The 19438-nt window shown below is 48.1% G+C and overlaps 2 protein-coding genes across 2 annotated transcripts in view; one reads left to right on the forward strand and one right to left on the reverse strand.

Annotated features, from left to right (window-relative positions):
* The window catches only part of LOC143955363 (uncharacterized), a 40936-nt gene extending 21944 nt beyond the window's left edge, over nucleotides 1-18992 (reverse strand). Inside the window, exon 1 of the mRNA XM_077465427.1 lies at nucleotides 16876-18992. Coding sequence (XP_077321553.1) covers nucleotides 16876-18792 — 1917 coding nt within the window. The 5' untranslated portion in view covers nucleotides 18793-18992. The remainder of the gene's footprint in view (nucleotides 1-16875) is intronic.
* LOC143955465 (uncharacterized) overlaps nucleotides 1-19438 on the forward strand; it is a 230834-nt gene that overhangs the window by 80563 nt on the left and 130833 nt on the right. The gene's annotated exons all lie outside the window — the stretch shown is intronic.

Genomic DNA, 19438 nt, shown 5'->3' on the forward strand with positions numbered 1-19438 from the left:
TTCTCCAGGCCTGGATCTACACGGGTCCCATTGTTTACCTTCACAAGTTTCTGGGCTTGTTCAAAAGTAGGGTCCTACTATAAATGGGTAGTCCCAAAGTTGTCCCCGGAGACTTCTAGCTAGTGATGGACGAACTTCCGACGGGACGTTTCGCGAACGCGAAACGCGAACGGACACAAACGTTCGCGAAAACGACCGTTCGCCGCGGGCTCCATTGACTTCAATGGGAGGCGAATTTCGCAAACCTTTAGGTCGAATTTGCGGCCACGGGGTAATTATTAGGGGGTAGCACGTAGTCCCACCACCTGGACAATAGCATAATACATGTATGAGGTGAATTTGGGATCGATAACTACAAGCATTTTTTTTTTATTTGGGAAATTGTTCTGACAATTCAGGACTATGGAGCTAATGAAGGCAATGGAGGAGAGGGAAGGTCAGGGACCAGGGTAGGCAAACAAGAGGGTGCAGGAGATACAGAGCACTGACAGCAGCACCGTAATACAGAGCACTGACATCAGCACCGTGACATACAGCGCTGACAGCAGCTCCGTGACATACAGCGCTGACAGCAGCTCCGTGACATACAGCGCTGACAGCAGCTCCGTGACATACAGCGCTGACAGCAGCTCCGTGACATACAGCGCTGACAGCAGCTCCGTGACATACAGCGCTGACAGCAGCACCGTGACATACAGCGCTGACAGCAGCTCCGTGACATACAGCGCTGACAGCAGCTCCGTGACATACAGCGCTGACAGCAGCTCCGTGACATACAGCACTGACAGCAGCTCCGTGACATACAGCGCTGACAGCAGCTCCGTGACATACAGCGCTGACAGCAGCACCGTGACATACAGCGCTGACAGCAGCTCCGTGACATACAGCGCTGACAGCAGCTCCGTGACATACAGCGCTGACAGCAGCTCCGTGACATACAGCGCTGACAGCAGCTCCGTGACATACAGCGCTGACAGCAGCTCCGTGACATACAGCGCTGACAGCAGCTCCGTGACATACAGCGCTGACAGCAGCTCCGTGACATACAGCGCTGACAGCAGCTCCGTGACATACAGCGCTGACAGCAGCTCCGTGACATACAGCGCTGACAGCAGCTCCGTGACATACAGCGCTGACAGCAGCACCGTAAGCAGCCCCAGGAGGAAGTCAGCACAGCACAGGGATGGTGTGATCCCCTCATAATAAGAACCCCCAGGAGGAAGTCAGCACAGCACAGGGATGGTGGGAGCCCCTCATAATAAGAACACCCAGGAGGAAGTCAGCACAGCACAGGGATGGTGGGAACCCCTCATAATAAGCAGCCCCAGTAGAAATATGACACCGCTCAACCTCTTCAAAGAGGAGGGTAGGGGCATATAGTACGGTGTGCTTTTTTGGGTCAGGGAAGTGAGCCAAATGAATTAAGAAGGTCTGTGTGCTTGATTCCAAAAATTGTTTATAGACATATACATGGTCTACTGATCACATGTGTTGAATTCCTCCGAGATCCATGCCTCATTCATTTTTAGAAATGTGAGGTAGTTAACACTGTGGTGAGCTAGGCGAGTACGCTTATCGGTCACAATCCCCCCTGCTGCGCTGAACGTCCTTTCGGACAGGACACTGGATGAGGGGCAAGCCAACAGTTCGATTGCAAATTGGGCAAGCTCTGGCCAGAGGTCAAGCCTGCCCACCCAGTAGTCTAGGGGTTCATCACTCCTCAGAGCGTCCACATCGGCCGTTAACCCAATGTAGTCGGACACCTGACGGTCTAGGCGTTCCCTGATGCTGGATCCGGATGACACCTGTCGATGGGTCGGCTGAAAGAATGACCTCATATCCGAAGTCACCAACACATCTTCAAACCGGCCTCTTCTTGCAGGCGCTGTTGGATTGGTACCCGCAAATCCTTCTCTGGGAGTGGGAATTGCTCCTCTGCCAGCGCACGCAAAAGCAGAATGCAGCATTTCTCGAAGCAAGGCCTGGAAGTGCTGCATTCTGACAGCCCTCTGCGACGGCGGTAACATTTCCGCCATTTTGTGTTTGTACCGGGGGTCTAAGTACGTTGCCACCCAGTACTGGTCCTTGACCCTCATGCTTTTTATACGGGGGTCCCTATTAAAACACTGGAGCATGAAGGCCCCCATTTGCACTAAAGTGGAAGCGGTGTGGTGGCCTGGCTCCTGCTCATCATCCAGGATAATGTCGTCCTCTTCATTCTCCTCTCCCCATCCTCGCACAACAGGGATCCCAGAAAGGTTTAAAGCATGCTCTTCTTGCTCCTGCTCATCCGCCCCGGCACCATCCTCCTCTGACTCCTCATCAGACTCCTGTTGTTGACTTGTCTCAGATAGAGTAGCCCCCCCTGGGAATTCATCCAGCATTGCGACTTCCTCATCTTCCCGCTCCTGCTCCTCCACAGCCTGATCAATGACACGACGCAATGCACGCTCCAGAAAGAAGGCATAAGGTACCATGTCACTGATGGCGCCATGGCTGCGACTGACCAGTTTGGTGATCTCCTCAAATGGCCGCAGAAGTCTGCATGTGTCGCGCATGAGCAGCCACTGGCGCGGTGAAAAAAAACCCAGCTCCCCAGAACCGTTTCTTTCGCAGAGTTCATACAGGTAGACGTTAACTGCACGTTTCTGCTGGAGCAGCCTATCAAGCATATAGAAGGTTGAGTTCCATCGCGTCGGGCAATCGCAAATAAGACGTCTGACCGGCAGATGGTGTCGCCGCTGAATGTCAGCAAGGCGAGCCATGGCCGTGTAAGATCTTCTGAAATGGGCCGAGATTTTCCTTGCCTGCCGCAAGATGTCCTGGACCCCAGGGTATTTGACAAGGAATCGCTGCACGACCAAGTTTAAGACGTGTGCCATGCACGGCACGTGCGTGATTTTGCCCTGTTTCAATGCGCTAAGCAGATTGGCACCGTTGTCACACACCACTTTACCAACTGTCAAATTGAGCGGTGTTAGCCACTCATCTGCCTGTGAACGCAAAGCTGAAAGGAGTGCCGGGCCAGTGTGGCTCTTTGCTTCCAGGCACAACAGACGCAGCACGGCATGGCAACGTCTCACCTGGCATGTGGAATAGGTTCTGGGGAGCTTGGGCGGTGCAGTGGAAGAGACGCTAGCAGCGGAAAAGGAGGAGGCAGCTGAGGAGGAGAGGGAGGAGGATGGAGTAGGAGGAGGAGAAGAAGAGTCAGGCCTGCATGCAATCCGTGGCGGTAAAACCAAATCTACACGGGTGCCACGGGTTACATGCTTGACGGCCGTCAGAAGGTTCACCCAGTGGGCAGTAAAACTGATATACCTTCCCTGCCCGTGTTTGCTAGACCACGTGTCTGTGGTCAGATGTATCTTGGCACCGACACTGTGTGCCAGAGATACATTCACTTGCCGCTGAACATGGCCATATAGCTCTGGGATGCCCTTCTCTGAGAAATACTTCCTTCCTGGGACCTTCCATTGTGGTGTTCCAATGGCCACAAATTTGCGAAAGGCCTCCGAGTCCACCAGTTTATATGGCAGTAGTTGGCGGGCTATGAGTTCTGACAAGCCAGCCGCCAACCGTTGGGCAAGAGGGTTATCCGGCGTCATCATTTTTTTACGCTCAAACATTAGGCCCACGGAAGCCTGCCTTTTTGCAGAAAAATGTGAGCTTGGCCTGATGGAAGGTGGAGTGGAGGACAATTGTGAGGAGAGAGGAGAAGGAGAAGTAGAAGACGAGGCTGGACGGTGAGAGCCTGCAGTGTGGCTTTGTGTGTTCCGTTGCTCCCACTGGGCTCGGTGATGGCTGCTCATGTGCCTTCTTAAGGCGGTCGTCCCTAGGTGAGTATTGGGCTTACCGCGACTAACGCGTTGACTGCAAAGATTGCAGATGGCAACGCTATTGTCAGCAGCGGACACGTTAAAAAAAGCCCACACTGCGGAGCCATGTGCCGGTGTCCTGGGAGCGCCAGATGTGACCGTACATGGTCGATGACTCGCTCCTGATACATTTGCAGTCTGCTTTGTCCCTGCTGTGCAATGTAAGTCATTGCTGCTTCTCCTCCCTATCTGCTGGTCCATATCTCCCTCTGAACTCCCCTCCTCTTCCTCTCTTGTGGGCACCCACGTGACATCACTAGACACGTCATCATCAACGTCACCTTCCCCACCGCTATAAGTAGAGTAGGCAGCAACACCGGGGACCAACCTCCTCCTTGGGCTGATCTGGGTACTGGCGTCAGACTGCTGAGTAGCGCTTGTTGCTACCTCCTCTTCCTGATCCAATACCAAGAGTGGCTGCGCATCAGAAATGTCCTCTTGATATGGATCGGAAAATAATTCCAGTGACTCAAGCGGAAGGTATGTGGTGGTGGTGGTGGTGGTCGTGTTGTTGGTGGTAGTGTCTTTGGGGGTGCACATAGCAGAGAGTGAAGAAGAGGGTGCAGATCGAGAGGATGAGGAGGGTGCAGAAGAGTAAGGCTGAGCGAGCCACTCAACCAAGTCTGGTGCATCCTTTAAAGTAATTGAACGCACCTTCTGCAACTTCCCACTTTGGCTCAAGCCTGTTGCTCCTGCCCTACCCCTACCACCCCTGCGGAAGGGCCTGCCTCTTCCTCTGCATGTCATTTTTTAAATGACCCTGTGACAAAACTCTTAGTCCCTATACCGCTGAAGGACTGCTGCAGTATAGGTGAGCGGTCAGCAGTGGTGCACGTCAACCCTATCTATTGTGGACCTATAGCGGTCCTTACAGAACAGCAGACTGTACCGCACTCAAGCCTATGTACCGTAGCACCCTATACCAAGTTACCAGTCCTTATAAGAACTTTTGTGGACCAAGCAGGTTGTGTGTTAGTGTTTAGCAGACTGTACGTCAGTCCCTATACCGCTGAAGGACTGCTGCAGTATAGGGCAGCGGTCAGCAGTAGTGCACGTCAACCCTATCTATTGTGGACCGATAGCGGTCCTTACAGAACAGCAGACTGTACCGCACTCAAGCCTATGTACCGTAGCACCCTATACCAAGTTACCAGTCCTTATAAGAACTTTTGTGGACCAAGCAGGTTGTGTATTAGTGTTTAGCAGACTGTACGTCAGTCCCTATACCGCTGAAGGACTGCTGCAGTATAGGGCAGCGGTCAGCAGTGGTGCACGTCAACCCTATCTATTGTGGACCGATAGCGGTCCTTACAGAACAGCAGACTGTACCGCACTCAAGCCTATGTACCGTAGCACCCTATACCAAGTTACCAGTCCTTATAAGAACTTTTGTGGAACAAGCAGGTTGTGTGTTAGTGATTAGCAGACTGTACGTCAGTCCCTATACCGCTGAAGGACTGCTGCAGTATAGGTGAGCGGTCAGCAGTGGTGCACGTCAACCCTATCTATTGTGGACCGATAGCGGTCCTTACAGAACAGCAGACTGTACCGCACTCAAGCCTATGTACCGTAGCACCCTATACCAAGTTACCAGTCCTTATAAGAACTTTTGTGGACCAAGCAGGTTGTGTATTAGTGTTTAGCAGACTGTACGTCAGTCCCTATACCGCTGAAGGACTGCTGCAGTATAGGGCAGCGGTCAGCAGTGGTGCACGTCAACCCTATCTATTGTGGACCGATAGCGGTCCTTACAGAACAGCAGACTGTACCGCACTCAAGCCTATGTACCGTAGCACCCTATACCAAGTTACCAGTCCTTATAAGAACTTTTGTGGACCAAGCAGGTTGTGTGTTAGTGTTTAGCAGACTGTACGTCAGTCCCTATACCGCTGAAGGACTGCTGCAGTATAGGGCAGCGGTCAGCAGTGGTGCACGTCAACCCTATCTATTGTGGACCGATAGCGGTCCTTACAGAACAGCAGACTGTACCGCACTCAAGCCTATGTACCGTAGCACCCTATACCAAGTTACCAGTCCTTATAAGAACTTTTGTGGAACAAGCAGGTTGTGTGTTAGTGATTAGCAGACTGTACGTCAGTCCCTATACCGCTGAAGGACTGCTGCAGTATAGGTGAGCGGTCAGCAGTGGTGCACGTCAACCCTATCTATTGTGGACCGATAGCGGTCCTTACAGAACAGCAGACTGTACCGCACTCAAGCCTATGTACCGTAGCACCCTATACCAAGTTACCAGTCCTTATAAGAACTTTTGTGGACCAAGCAGGTTGTGTATTAGTGTTTAGCAGACTGTACGTCAGTCCCTATACCGCTGAAGGACTGCTGCAGTATAGGGCAGCGGTCAGCAGTGGTGCACGTCAACCCTATCTATTGTGGACCGATAGCGGTCCTTACAGAACAGCAGACTGTACCGCACTCAAGCCTATGTACCGTAGCACCCTATACCAAGTTACCAGTCCTTATAAGAACTTTTGTGGACCAAGCAGGTTGTGTATTAGTGTTTAGCAGACTGTACGTCAGTCCCTATACCGCTGAAGGACTGCTGCAGTATAGGGCAGCGGTCAGCAGTGGTGCACGTCAACCCTATCTATTGTGGACCGATAGCGGTCCTTACAGAACAGCAGACTGTACCGCACTCAAGCCTATGTACCGTAGCACCCTATACCAAGTTACCAGTCCTTATAAGAACTTTTGTGGAACAAGCAGGTTGTGTGTTAGTGATTAGCAGACTGTACGTCAGTCCCTATACCGCTGAAGGACTGCTGCAGTATAGGGCAGCGGTCAGCAGTGGTGCACGTCAACCCTATCTATTGTGGACCGATAGCGGTCCTTACAGAACAGCAGACTGTACCGCACTCAAGCCTATGTACCGTAGCACCCTATACCAAGTTACCAGTCCTTATAAGAACTTTTGTGGAACAAGTGAGTTGTGAATGTTTAGCAGACTGCAGCAGAAGGGCAGCAGTCAAGTATAATATCCTTTCTATATTTGGAAGAAAGAATATTATACATGTACAAGCCTATTACTGTACCACTGATACCAGTCCTGAAAAGAACCTTTGTGGAACTAATAATAACAGCAAGTCTTTAAAATTACCCTCACTGCCTGACAACACTGCTTCCTTCCTGTCCCTATACAAATTGGCAAAAAAAGAGAACGATTAGTGGTTACTGGAACAGCTCTTTTGTGGACCTTGATAGTAACAGCTAATGATGATGATGATGATGATGATGATGAAAGACTAATCTGGCTGTCCCTGTAGCATACACCGTCCTTTCCCTTTCTCTAAACTAACAAAAGACACTCAGGCTGCTGCAAGAATCAGCAGCACAGCAAACCTATCAACACCTAACACCTATACCAGTCCTGAAAAGAACTTTTGTGTACCAAATAGCTAGTGGTTTATCTCTCCCTACTCCACACAGGAACCTGTCCCTATCTTAACAGAAGAAAGAATGTAAAATGGCCACCGGATCGGGTGTATTTATAGGTTAGGGGGAATGTACAAGTGTCCATGTGCTGTCATGTCTCAATTGGCTGTCCTGTATCACATGATAAACGTGTCACCAAAGGTTAAAGTTCTTGTATACATTAAACACGTAAGTCCGCCGCGGCGAACGACGGAAAAAGGCGTTCGAACGTGCGGACCGCGAATGTCGGAAATTCGCCGCGAAACGACCGCCGGGCGAACCGTTCGGCCATCACTACTTCTAGCTCCGGCACATCGGGAAACTCTAGGGTCTCAGGAACAACCTCCAGTTCACCTGCACAGACTGCTATGAAAAAATACATATTTTCATCAGAGGTCATTCCTACAGCATTTTCATCAACCTTTGGTTCAAAGGGGTTGGGGTTCTCCCCTGCAGACCCAATAAAAAGTCCAGGCTCAGGAGTCTTATCCTTCCTACTGCAGGGTTCCTGGAACAGTGTAAAGTCTCCCCCCAGTATTACACTGTGTAATAGGATAGGGGACACAGCCACTTCATGGAAACCCGACCCTGAGCTGGTTTCAAACGTTACCAGTGCTCTGGGGTCATTTTTACAGTCACCGTTCACACATACCACTTCTACCTGACACTGGGTCAACTGTTTAGGGTCCGGGTATGAACCAGAGTAACCAGGATTCCAGAGTCCATAAAGGCATGCATGCTTTCCCCCCTTATTTTTACAATAGAGTTTGGCATGATCTGCAACTAGGCCTGGCCGAGCAAACAAGCACAGGCGCTGGACTAAACCACACTCTATCGGCTCGGAGTTCGAGGGGAACTTGTCAGCAATGTGACCTCACTCTATGCACCACCAACATTGGGGATTCCCACAGGTATTAACCAGGGCCTCCCAGATGGGGCCTTTCAACAGGGGCCAACCCTCTGGCCACTCGGAGCACTTCCCCTTTTGGACTCTACCAACTGCGCTGCCGGGTGTAACCCAATGGTTACTGGAGGGCGTCTTTTGGCTGTTAGGGACCTTGAACCTGTAGACCCCAGAATGAGGTCCTCTGAAGCATAGTAGCATTCTACCAGCTCATCCTTTGAATTTGGATCAGCTTGCCTCACCCACCTCTGCAACTCAGGAGGTAGAGCTCTCACAAACCGATCCTTCGCAACTCTCTCTAGTGATGGACGAACGTTTCGCCCGGCGGTCGTTTCGCGGCGAATTTCCGACATTCGCGGTCCGCACGTTCGAACGCCTTTTTCCGTCGTTCGCCGCGGCGGACTTACGTGTTTAATGTATACAAGAACTTTAACCTTTGGTGACACGTTTATCATGTGATACAGGACAGCCAATTGAGACATGACAGCACATGGACACTTGGACATCCCCCCTAACCTATAAATACACCCGATCCGGTGGCCATTTTACATTCTTTCTTCTGTTACGATAGGGACAGGTTCCTGTGTGGAGTAGGGAGAGATAAACCACTAGCTATTTGGTACACAAAAGTTCTTTTCAGGACTGGTATAGGTGTTAGGTGTTGATAGGTTTGCTGTGCTGCTGATTCTTGCAGCAGCCTGAGTGTCTTTTGTTAGTTTAGAGAAAGGGAAAGGACGGTGTATGCTACAGGGACAGCCAGATTAGTCTTTCATCATCATCATCATCATCATCATCATTAGCTGTTACTATCAAGGTCCACAAAAGAGCTGTTCCAGTAACCACTAATCGTTCTCTTTTTTTGCCAATTTGTATAGGGACAGGAAGGAAGCAGTGTTGTCAGGCAGTGAGGGTAATTTTAAAGACTTGCTGTTATTATTAGTTCCACAAAGGTTCTTTTCAGGACTGGTATCAGTGGTACAGTAATAGGCTTGTACATGTATAATATTCTTTCTTCCAAATATAGAAAGGATATTATACTTGACTGCTGCCCTTCTGCTGCAGTCTGCTAAACATTCACAACTCACTTGTTCCACAAAAGTTCTTATAAGGACTGGTAACTTGGTATAGGGTGCTACGGTACATAGGCTTGAGTGCGGTACAGTCTGCTGTTCTGTAAGGACCGCTATCGGTCCACAATAGATAGGGTTGACGTGCACCACTGCTGACCGCTGCCCTATACTGCAGCAGTCCTTCAGCGGTATAGGGACTGACGTACAGTCTGCTAATCACTAACACACAACCTGCTTGTTCCACAAAAGTTCTTATAAGGACTGGTAACTTGGTATAGGGTGCTACGGTACATAGGCTTGAGTGCGGTACAGTCTGCTGTTCTGTAAGGACCGCTATCGGTCCACAATAGATAGGGTTGACGTGCACCACTGCTGACCGCTGCCCTATACTGCAGCAGTCCTTCAGCGGTATAGGGACTGACGTACAGTCTGCTAAACACTAATACACAACCTGCTTGGTCCACAAAAGTTCTTATAAGGACTGGTAACTTGGTATAGGGTGCTACGGTACATAGGCTTGAGTGCGGTACAGTCTGCTGTTCTGTAAGGACCGCTATCGGTCCACAATAGATAGGGTTGACGTGCACCACTGCTGACCGCTGCCCTATACTGCAGCAGTCCTTCAGCGGTATAGGGACTGACGTACAGTCTGCTAAACACTAATACACAACCTGCTTGGTCCACAAAAGTTCTTATAAGGACTGGTAACTTGGTATAGGGTGCTACGGTACATAGGCTTGAGTGCGGTACAGTCTGCTGTTCTGTAAGGACCGCTATAGGTCCACAATAGATAGGGTTGACGTGCACCACTGCTGACCGCTGCCCTATACTGCAGCAGTCCTTCAGCGGTATAGGGACTGACGTACAGTCTGCTCACTTCCTTGACCCAAAAAAGCACACCGTACTATATGCCCCTACCCTCCTCTTTGAAGAGGTTGAGCGGTGTCATATTTCTACTGGGGCTGCTTATGATATCCCTGTGCTGTGCTGACTTCCTCCTGGGGGTTCTTATTATGAAGGGATCACACTATCCCTGTGCTGTGCTGACTTCCTCCTGGGGGTTCTTATTATGAGGGGATCACACCATCCCTGTGCTGTGCTGACTTCCTCCTGGGGCTGCTTACGGTGCTGCTGTCAGTGCTGTATGTCACGGTGCTGCTGTCAGCGCTGTATGTCACGGTGCTGCTGTCAGCGCTGTATGTCACGGTGCTGCTGTCAGCGCTGTATGTCACGGTGCTGCTGTCAGCGCTGTATGTCACGGTGCTGCTGTCAGCGCTGTATGTCACGGTGCTGCTGTCAGTGCTCTGTATTACGGTGCTGCTGTCAGATGCCTCTATCACGGTGCATGTGTCATTCCGGTATGTCACGCTGCTGGTGATCATCTCCTGCACCCTCTTCTTTGCCTACCCTGGTCCCTGACCTTCCCTCTCCTCCATTGCCTTCATTAGCTCCATAGTCCTGAATTGTTAGAACAATTTCCCAAATAAAATAAAAATGCTTGTAGTTATCGATCCCAAATTCACCTCATACATGTATTATGTCATTGTCCAGATGGTGGGACTACGTTTTACCCCCTAATAATTACCACGTGGCCGCAAATTCGACATGAAGGTTTGCAAAGTTCGCCTCCCATTGAAGTCAATGGGGCCCGCGGCGAACGTTCGGTTTCGCGAACGTTTGGGTCCGTTCGCATTTCGCTTTCGCGAAACGTCCCGTCGGAAGTTCGTCCATCACTAACTCTCTCCACCATATGGTGCCCTGTGAGTTCTTCAGGCTGCAGCCACCATTTGACCAGGTTGATTAGGTCATACATGTGGCAGCGGAGAGATCCTCCTCACGTCAAACTTCAGCTATGCACTCGCTGCTCCCTCACTGATGACTCCCCGGCGTCCCAAGATCTCAGCTCTGAGTTTATCATAATCTCAGGCATCCTCAAGTCAAAGTCTGCCTTTTGGGAGTCCCCTGTTAACAATGGTGCAACAAGCGCAGCCCGGCGGTCATTAGGCCAGGCCTGCCCCTCGGCAATTCTCTCAAAAGTACATAAGAAGGCCTCCACATTGTCCTGGGCTGTCATCTTTTGCAGATGCCTCTTTTGGTGCCTGGCAAGGTGTCACTAGGTGACCCAGTGGAAACACTCACAGTCTGGGAAGACAGCCACTGCAACACTTCTGCTAAGGCTTGTCGGCCTTTCTCAGCTGCCTGAGCCAAAGCAGCCGCTTGAGTTCCAGCTACCTGGAGGAAGTCACTTAGGTATATAGTTAGTCAGGCTGAAAAAAAGTCCATCTAGTTCAACCATAAAAATAAATAAATAATATCATAGAATCCCATATACCCAATCCTATACCCACAGTTGATCCAGAGGAAGGTGAAAAAAATCCCAGCAAAGCATGATCCAATTTGCTACAGCAGGGGAAAAAAAATCCTTTCTTGATCCCCTGGGAGAATTTCCCTGGATTGGATTTTACCTGGATCAGCTTTACCTATAAATGTCAGTATCCAATTATATTATATACATTTAGGAAATCCAGGCCTTTCTTAGAGCATTCTGCTTAGCTGGCCAGAACCACCTCTGGAGGGAGTCTATTCCACATTTTCACAGCTCTTACTGTGAAGAAACCTTTCCGAATTTGGAGATGAAATCTCTTTTCCTCTAGCTGTAAGGAGTGCCCCCTTGTCCTCTGTGATTATCGTAAAGTGAATAACTCAACACTAAGTTCACAATATGGACCCCTTATATATTTGTACATGTTGATCATATCCCCCCCTTAATCTCCTTTTCTCAAGAGAGAATAAATTAAGTTCCTCCAATCTTTCCTCATAGCTGAGCTCCTCCATGCCTCTTATCAGTTTGGTTGCCCTTCTCTGCACTTTCTCCAGTTCCCCGATATCCTTTGTGAGAACTGGAGCCGAAAACTGAACTGCATATTCCAGATGAGGTCTTACTAATGATTTGTACAGATAATATCTCTCTCTCTGGAGCTCATACCTCTCTTAATAGAAGAAAGGACCTTGCTCGCTTTGGAAACCGCAGCTTGGCGTTGCATGCTATTATTGAGCTTATGATCTACCAGAACCCCCAGATCCTTCTCCACCATTGATTTCCTCAGATCTTTCTCCACCATTGATTCCCCCAGATCCTTCTACACCATGGATCCCCCCCATATCCTTCTACACCATGGATCCCCCCCAGATCCTTCTCCACCATGGACTGCCCCCAGATCCTTTTCCACCATGGATCCCCCCCAGATCCTTCTCCACCATGGATCCCCCCAGATCCTTCTCCACCATGGATCCCCCCAGATCCTTCTCCACCATGGACTCCCCCCACATCCTTCTCCACTATGGATCCCCCCACATCCTTCTCCACTATGGATCCTCCCAATTGTACTCCTCCTAGTATGTATGATGCATGTATATTCTTAGCCCCCAAGTGCATAACTTTACATTTATCTACATAATATAGATAAATATGTACCCTATATTACTAAAAGTGCACACACGTGATCTTTAATGGCATCCCAGTCTTAGTCCGTAGAGTTCAATATTGAGTTGGCTCACCCTTTGCGGGTATAACAGCTTGAACTCTTCTGGGAAGGCCGTCAACAAGGTTTAGGAGGGTGTCTATGGGAATGTTTGACCGTTCTTCCAGAAGCGCATTTGTGAGGCCAGGTACTGCTGTTGGACGTGAAGGCCCAAGTCACAGATATGCTTCTGGAAGAACGGTCAAACATTCCCATAGACACCCTCCTAAACCTTGTGGACGGCCTTCCCAGAAGAGTTGAAGCTGTTATAGCTGCAAAGGGTGGGCCAGCTCTGTATTAAACCCTACGGACCAAGACTGGAATGCCATTAAAGTTCACGTGTGTGCACTTTTAGTAATGTAGGGTACATGGGTATCGTACAATAATTTCAGCCAACTCAAAGATTATAATAATAATAAAAATAGTTTAATTAGCTTGGTTTAAAGAGGTATTATGGATGATAAAAATAGATAAATACAGCATGTTCAACCCAGGGGAAATCATAATTTCTCCATTTGAAGTTCCCGGAGGCGATAGCTCTTGATCCATAATTCTATTCTGAATCCAACTCTGCTAGCCCCTGGTATTCCAGTCATATATATAGCAGGGGAAAAAAAATAGTTAAAACTGGTTTGAGCCACACCCTAGAATAGAAAGGTCTGAGGGAAGGGATATTTAGCGTAACCGCTTTCATTCTTTAAGAAATTCGGTTTCCATTTTGTGTCTCTCTAACATCCACTTCACAAGTGCTCAAGTTTTGCTAATCTAGTTTCGTTTCTCATGTTAGGCTCGGTTCACACAGGGGCGACTTGTCCAGGCGACTTCGCCGCCTGACAAGTCGCTCCCCGTTCTGTACTATGGAACCGTTCTAATAGGAGCGACTCAAGTCGCTCCGACTTAGAAAAAAGGTTCCTGTACTACTTTTGCGGCGACTTGCATTGACTTCTATACAGAAGTCGTTTTGCAAGTCGCCGCTGAGGTCGCGGCGCTGCAAGTCGTGCCGCGTACTGTGTGAACCGAGCCTTACTGTTATCTTCTTTCAGTTGTTTCGTTTCTTGGAAAGCACATGGTTTTGAGGAATCACTAGTTTCACTTTTATTGTAGGCTGTACTTGTATATGATTGGATAATCTGTATGACACATTCAAAGGGCGGTACTTTCTGAAAGCCCCCTTTAAATATTCACACCAAAGAATAAAGATTAGATTTGCTTGGAGAGACTTTGTTGTTTTGTGTCATTGTCTCAATGGGCTAATCTCACAGGCCTGTGTGGGTGATTGGACATCACACTTTAACAGACATGAAGGGGTTAAAAACCACCTCTAGACAATCTACATTCCCTTCACTGAGGTTCCCAACTTCCCACAGAATAATGAAGCAGAGGTCTCAAACATTAAACATGTTGTGTATAGGAGTGATTACGTATACACTAACTCAATTGATAACATAAAACTATTACTAAGTTTCTTGTACATCAATAACCTACAATACAATGCCTCCTTCTGGTCTTCCAAGCGGCACCCTCCAGTGATCCCAGACAGATCTTTGTCAGACAGCTCCCCTCAGTCAGCTTCTCCTGAGTACCCGGGTCGCTGCCTTCCTCCCCTCAGGTCACCCCCCTTAGGTCTCACCAACAGCAGCTTCTACCTGGGAGGGCAGCGTGCCCCCCTCAGGCTGGACTAATCCACTCTGGGAAAAGATCCAGAGCTCTGTGTGCTCCCAGAATAAATACAGCATTCCAGCATGCTATCGAAGCCTGCCTCTCTGGGATAGGCCGGGCTGCATCAATATTTCAGCTGCCATCTGCATGACTTCACACCTATCATCCAGAAACTTCTCAAATTGCCTGGATACAGAATGAACTATCAGGCAGACTGGCAGCATCAGATCACACAGACCAGACCTAGCTAAATGATCACCGCTCACTGATTACAGGGAGCCAGACTATGCTTTTACCTTACCCAAAAGTACAGCCACACTGACTAGAGTGGGGCAAGTAAATTTACTTATAAAAAAAACAAACACTAATGCCCCGTACACACGGTCAGACATTCCGACCACGAAATCCGTCTGATTTTTTCTGACGGATTTTGGCCGAAAATTGTGTTGCATACACGCGGTCGGACAAAGTTGTCGGAAAATCCGATCGTTCGGAATGAGGTGACGTTCGTTGCGTACGACGGGGAGACGTAGAGGCTAGTAGCCAATAGCTTTGGTCTCGTAATTTGATCTGAGCATGCGTGGCACTTTGTCCGTCGGAATTCTCTACAAACGATCGGAAAAAGTCCGATCGGATTTTGTTGTCGGAAAATTTTAGATCCAGCTCTCGGGAAAAAGTCCGATAGAGCCCACACACGATCAGATTTTCCGACAACATAATCCGATCGGACCATTTCCGACCGTGTGTACGGAGCATAACACTTACCTAACTATCTTAGCACTTACCTGGGAGGGTGTTACTTAAAATAGTGAAGCCGATTTCTCCAGGAAGGAGAAGAGGTCCTTCCCGGAGTTTTTTGGGGACCCGAAGTTTGTCATTGTTGCTCCGCCACACACAAGTTTGACATGTTCGGTATCAATCTACTCGACACACAACCTCCTCTTTTAATATTTTGTCAGAAAAATAGGGTCGTATATTTCATTTGTGTGCACTGAAAATACATTTAATGCATTTGGTTTTACTGATGCGTAACCTTAATAAAATACTGAGCTAGCGACTACCACCATTTTATTCCCCAGGGCCTCTGCTTTCAGAAAATGGATGTTTGAGGGTTTTATTTCTTCGACCCCAAAATGCGTATTTTAACATAAGTCCAAAAATATACAGTACTGTACAGTATATCTGTATATGCAAAAAACAAAACAAAAAAAACAGCTGTTATAGTGAATGGGTTCATGAGAGCGAGATGGAATCACTCCCCTGTGTTCACACATTAGAGCTCCCCCTAGCTGCAGCCTGGTAATAACATTGCTGGGAGGTCTATTCATTTATCTGCTACATACTTCCTATCTTTATATAAGAGTCTACCGACATTTAGAGGACATGAAAATCAATTAAAATGCTTGAAAATGTCATTTCTGTGAATCGGGGTTAAAAAAAAAAAAAAAAAGAATATCCGTGTTTGTCTTCTTTATTCATAAGTGTATGATCTCCGAGTTATTTTTATGAAGCCACGCCTGACGGAGGATAAGGGGTCTATTTATAAAACATTTCTTGGATGAATGTGACGAGCATCCCCCCAGCTGTTACAGATTCTGGCAGTATTTAAATATACGCAGTGATTTCCTATGATCGGCAGCTCCATCTAGTGGCCATAATGCAGCAGAAATACTACATTACCGTATTATTGCCATTAGATGGCGCTGATGATCATAGGAAATCACTGCTCACATTCATTCAACAAATGTTTAACAAACGGACCTGTAAGTGTTTGTGAAATCCACAAAATGTACTCAGCCAATGAGAGGTAAGGACTCCATTTACATTTTAAAAGCCCTAGAGGACTGCCTTTTAAGTGGTGGGGGTTAACGTGTTTCGTCCTGGAAGACGACTTGAGAAAACAGACCTCTTGCAAGAGAAAAATAGACATCTAAGTCCCCATACCACAAAATGTACTCAGCCAATAAGAGGTAAGGACTCCATTTACATTTTAAAAGCCCTAGAGGACCGCTTTTTAAGTGGTGGGGGTTAACGTGTTTCGTCCTGGAAGACGACTTGAGAAAACAGACCTCTTGCAAGAGAAAAATAGACCTCTAAGTCTCCATACCACAAAATGTACTCAGCCAATGAGAGGTAAGGACTCCATTTTTATTTTTCTCCTGCTATCAATGGCCGACACGGTACAACACTTCATCCATGCATTTGGTGATCTCTGATCTCCTTATCAACTGTTTCTTCCATGATGAAGATCAGCCATGGAGTATATCTGAGGTGTATATCAGGGTTTGCTTCTTCCCCACATGTCCAGCAAAATTCATATACAAGACATTTCCCGCACTCACTAATACACCTCGAGGGTTGTGTGGGACCCCCTGATGTACAGGAAGACAGGACTTCAGTGAGGAACATTTCCCTCAGTCAGACCAGGAAAGTTCATTCTCCTCCGTGTCCAATCTCAGATGACTGTAAACAGAGGACTTCTGGGGGTTACATCTCCTCCAAGCTATATAGGACAGTGGACCTACCTCCGTTTGTAATCTCACATGTAAGTCAAGATCCGACTTAGTTTGAAAACATTTATCGCATTTAGGACAGGAATACGACTTCTTCACCACGTGCGATCTCTGGTGATCGGAAAGAGCTGTCTTCCGTGAAAAACATTTCCCGCACTCAGGACAGGAATACGGCTTTTCCCCCGTGTGCAATCTCTGATGTATAACAAATTGGGATTGTACTGTAAAACATTTCCCGCATTCGTCACAGGAATATGGCTTCTCACCCATGTGCAATCTCTGATGTGTGGAAAGAGTGGATTTCTGTGAAAAACATTTCCCGCACTCAGGGCAGGAATATGGCTTCACACCTGTGTGAGATCTCTGATGTACGGAAAGTTGGGTTTCGTTTAAAAAACATTTCCCGCACTCAGGACAGGAATGCCTCTTACGTTTTGGAAGGACGGTACCGTCCCGCACAGTCTGAGGTTCCTCAGGATAAGAGGAATACGATGGTCTGGCACCGTCCCGCACAGTCTGAGGTTCCTCAGGATAAGAGGAATACGATGATCTGTCTACACTGTGTGATGATGGGTTGACAATTGAGATAATCGGGTTTTCTCCTGGACTATTCTTCGTATGAGATCTCTGATGTTTGCAAAAATTGGACTTATTTGAAAAACATTTACCACAGTCAGGACAGGAATACGGCTTCTCTCCTGTGTGAGTTCTTTTATGCACATTAAGATTGGATTTAAAACTGAAACACTTCCCACACTCAGTACAGGGAAACCTCTTAAATGTTGAGAGGATGGCACCATCCCGCACAGTCTGAGGTTCCTCGGGATAAAAGGAATACGATGGTCCGGCACCGTCCCGCACAGTCTGAGGTTCCTCGGGATAAGAGGAATACGATGGTCCGGCACCGTCCCGCACAGTCTGAGGTTCCTCAGGATAAGAGGAATACGATGGTCCGGCACCGTCCCGCACAGTCTGAGGTTTCTCAGGATAAGAGGAATACGATGGTCCGGCACCGTCCCGCACAGTCTGAGGTTCCTCGGGATAAGAGGAATACGATGGTCCGGCACCATCCCGCACAGTCTGAGGTTCCTCGGGATAAGAGGAATACGATGGTCCGGCACCGTCCCGCACAGTCTGAGGTTCCTCGGGATAAGAGGAATACGATGGTCCGGCACCGTCCCGCACAGTCTGAGGTTCCTCAGGATAAGAGGAATACGATGGTCCGGCACCGTCCCGCACAGTCTGAGGTTCCTCAGGGTAAGAGGAATACGATGGTCCGGCACCGTCCCGCACAGTCTGAGGTTCCTCAGGATAAGAGGAATACGATGGTCCGGCACCGTCCCGCACAGTCTGAGGTTCCTCGGGATAAGAGGAATACGATGGTCCGGCACCGTCCCGCACAGTCTGAGGTTCCTCAGGATAAGAGGAATACGATGGTCCGGCACCGTCCCGCACAGTCTGAGGTTCCTCGGGATAAGAGGAATACGATGGTCCGGCACCGTCCCGCACAGTCTGAGGTTCCTCGGGATAAGAGGAATACGATGGTCCGGCACCGTCCCGCACAGTCTGAGGTTCCTCGGGATAAGAGGAATACGATGGTCCATCTACACTGTGTGGTGCCGGATGGACATTTGAGGTAGTCGGGTTTTCTCCTGGACTATACTGTGTGATGTCCTCATCTTCTACTTTACAGTCTGGAGACAAAGTGAGACAATCCTCTGAGGTTTTCCTCATCTCCCGTCCATCTACTAAAATAGAAATACAAAGATTATTACCAGACATGAGCTGATTGGTTACCCTAAACCAGGACTCCGCCCACATCAGGCAGCTTTGTCTCTGAGGATCTTAATTTGTAAAAGGTTCCTCCTGACCACCAGGGTTATTGCAGTCACTGACACCAATGCTGGGGGTTATACTTGATTCTGTTATCTGTCAATCAGGGAGCATTGATTGAGTTGGATAACTAAACCTTGGCACCTCTACCAGAAAGTGAAAAATTCTGAGGGTTCATTAATACTTTAAATATATAAAGGTGCATACAAAACTAGTGTTAAAATTCCAAATGACTAATTGGTTGCACGTGGCGCTATTACCTGTGTACCTTTCAGTAAACGTACCCTCACCTCCTCAGTGATCCTATCTCAAACCATAAATTGTGTGATCAATAACAAATTATATAAATATTTATCACTCAGTGAATACCCAAATTTACATTTAGATTACATATACAGTGACAAATATAAACAAATGTGAATATAGTCCATCCACCAAACTATATTTAAGAATATCCAGATTACAGAAAGTCTTTCTATAAATGCGTGAACAAATCTCCAGTGTTCAGATTCCTTTTTACAAGTGACTCCTTCACCACACCATCCGTGATTTATGATCCCCCCTTCGTGAAAACACTCACCGACTGATAAGCCTTACACTCTCGTGTGAGGCTAAAAGGGCTTTCAAAAAATCT

This window comes from Lithobates pipiens, unplaced genomic scaffold, assembly GCF_037356315.1.
Source record: "Lithobates pipiens isolate NorthernLeopardFrog02 unplaced genomic scaffold, aLitPip1_a1.2 Scaffold_35, whole genome shotgun sequence".
NCBI lineage: Eukaryota > Metazoa > Chordata > Amphibia > Anura > Ranidae > Lithobates > Lithobates pipiens.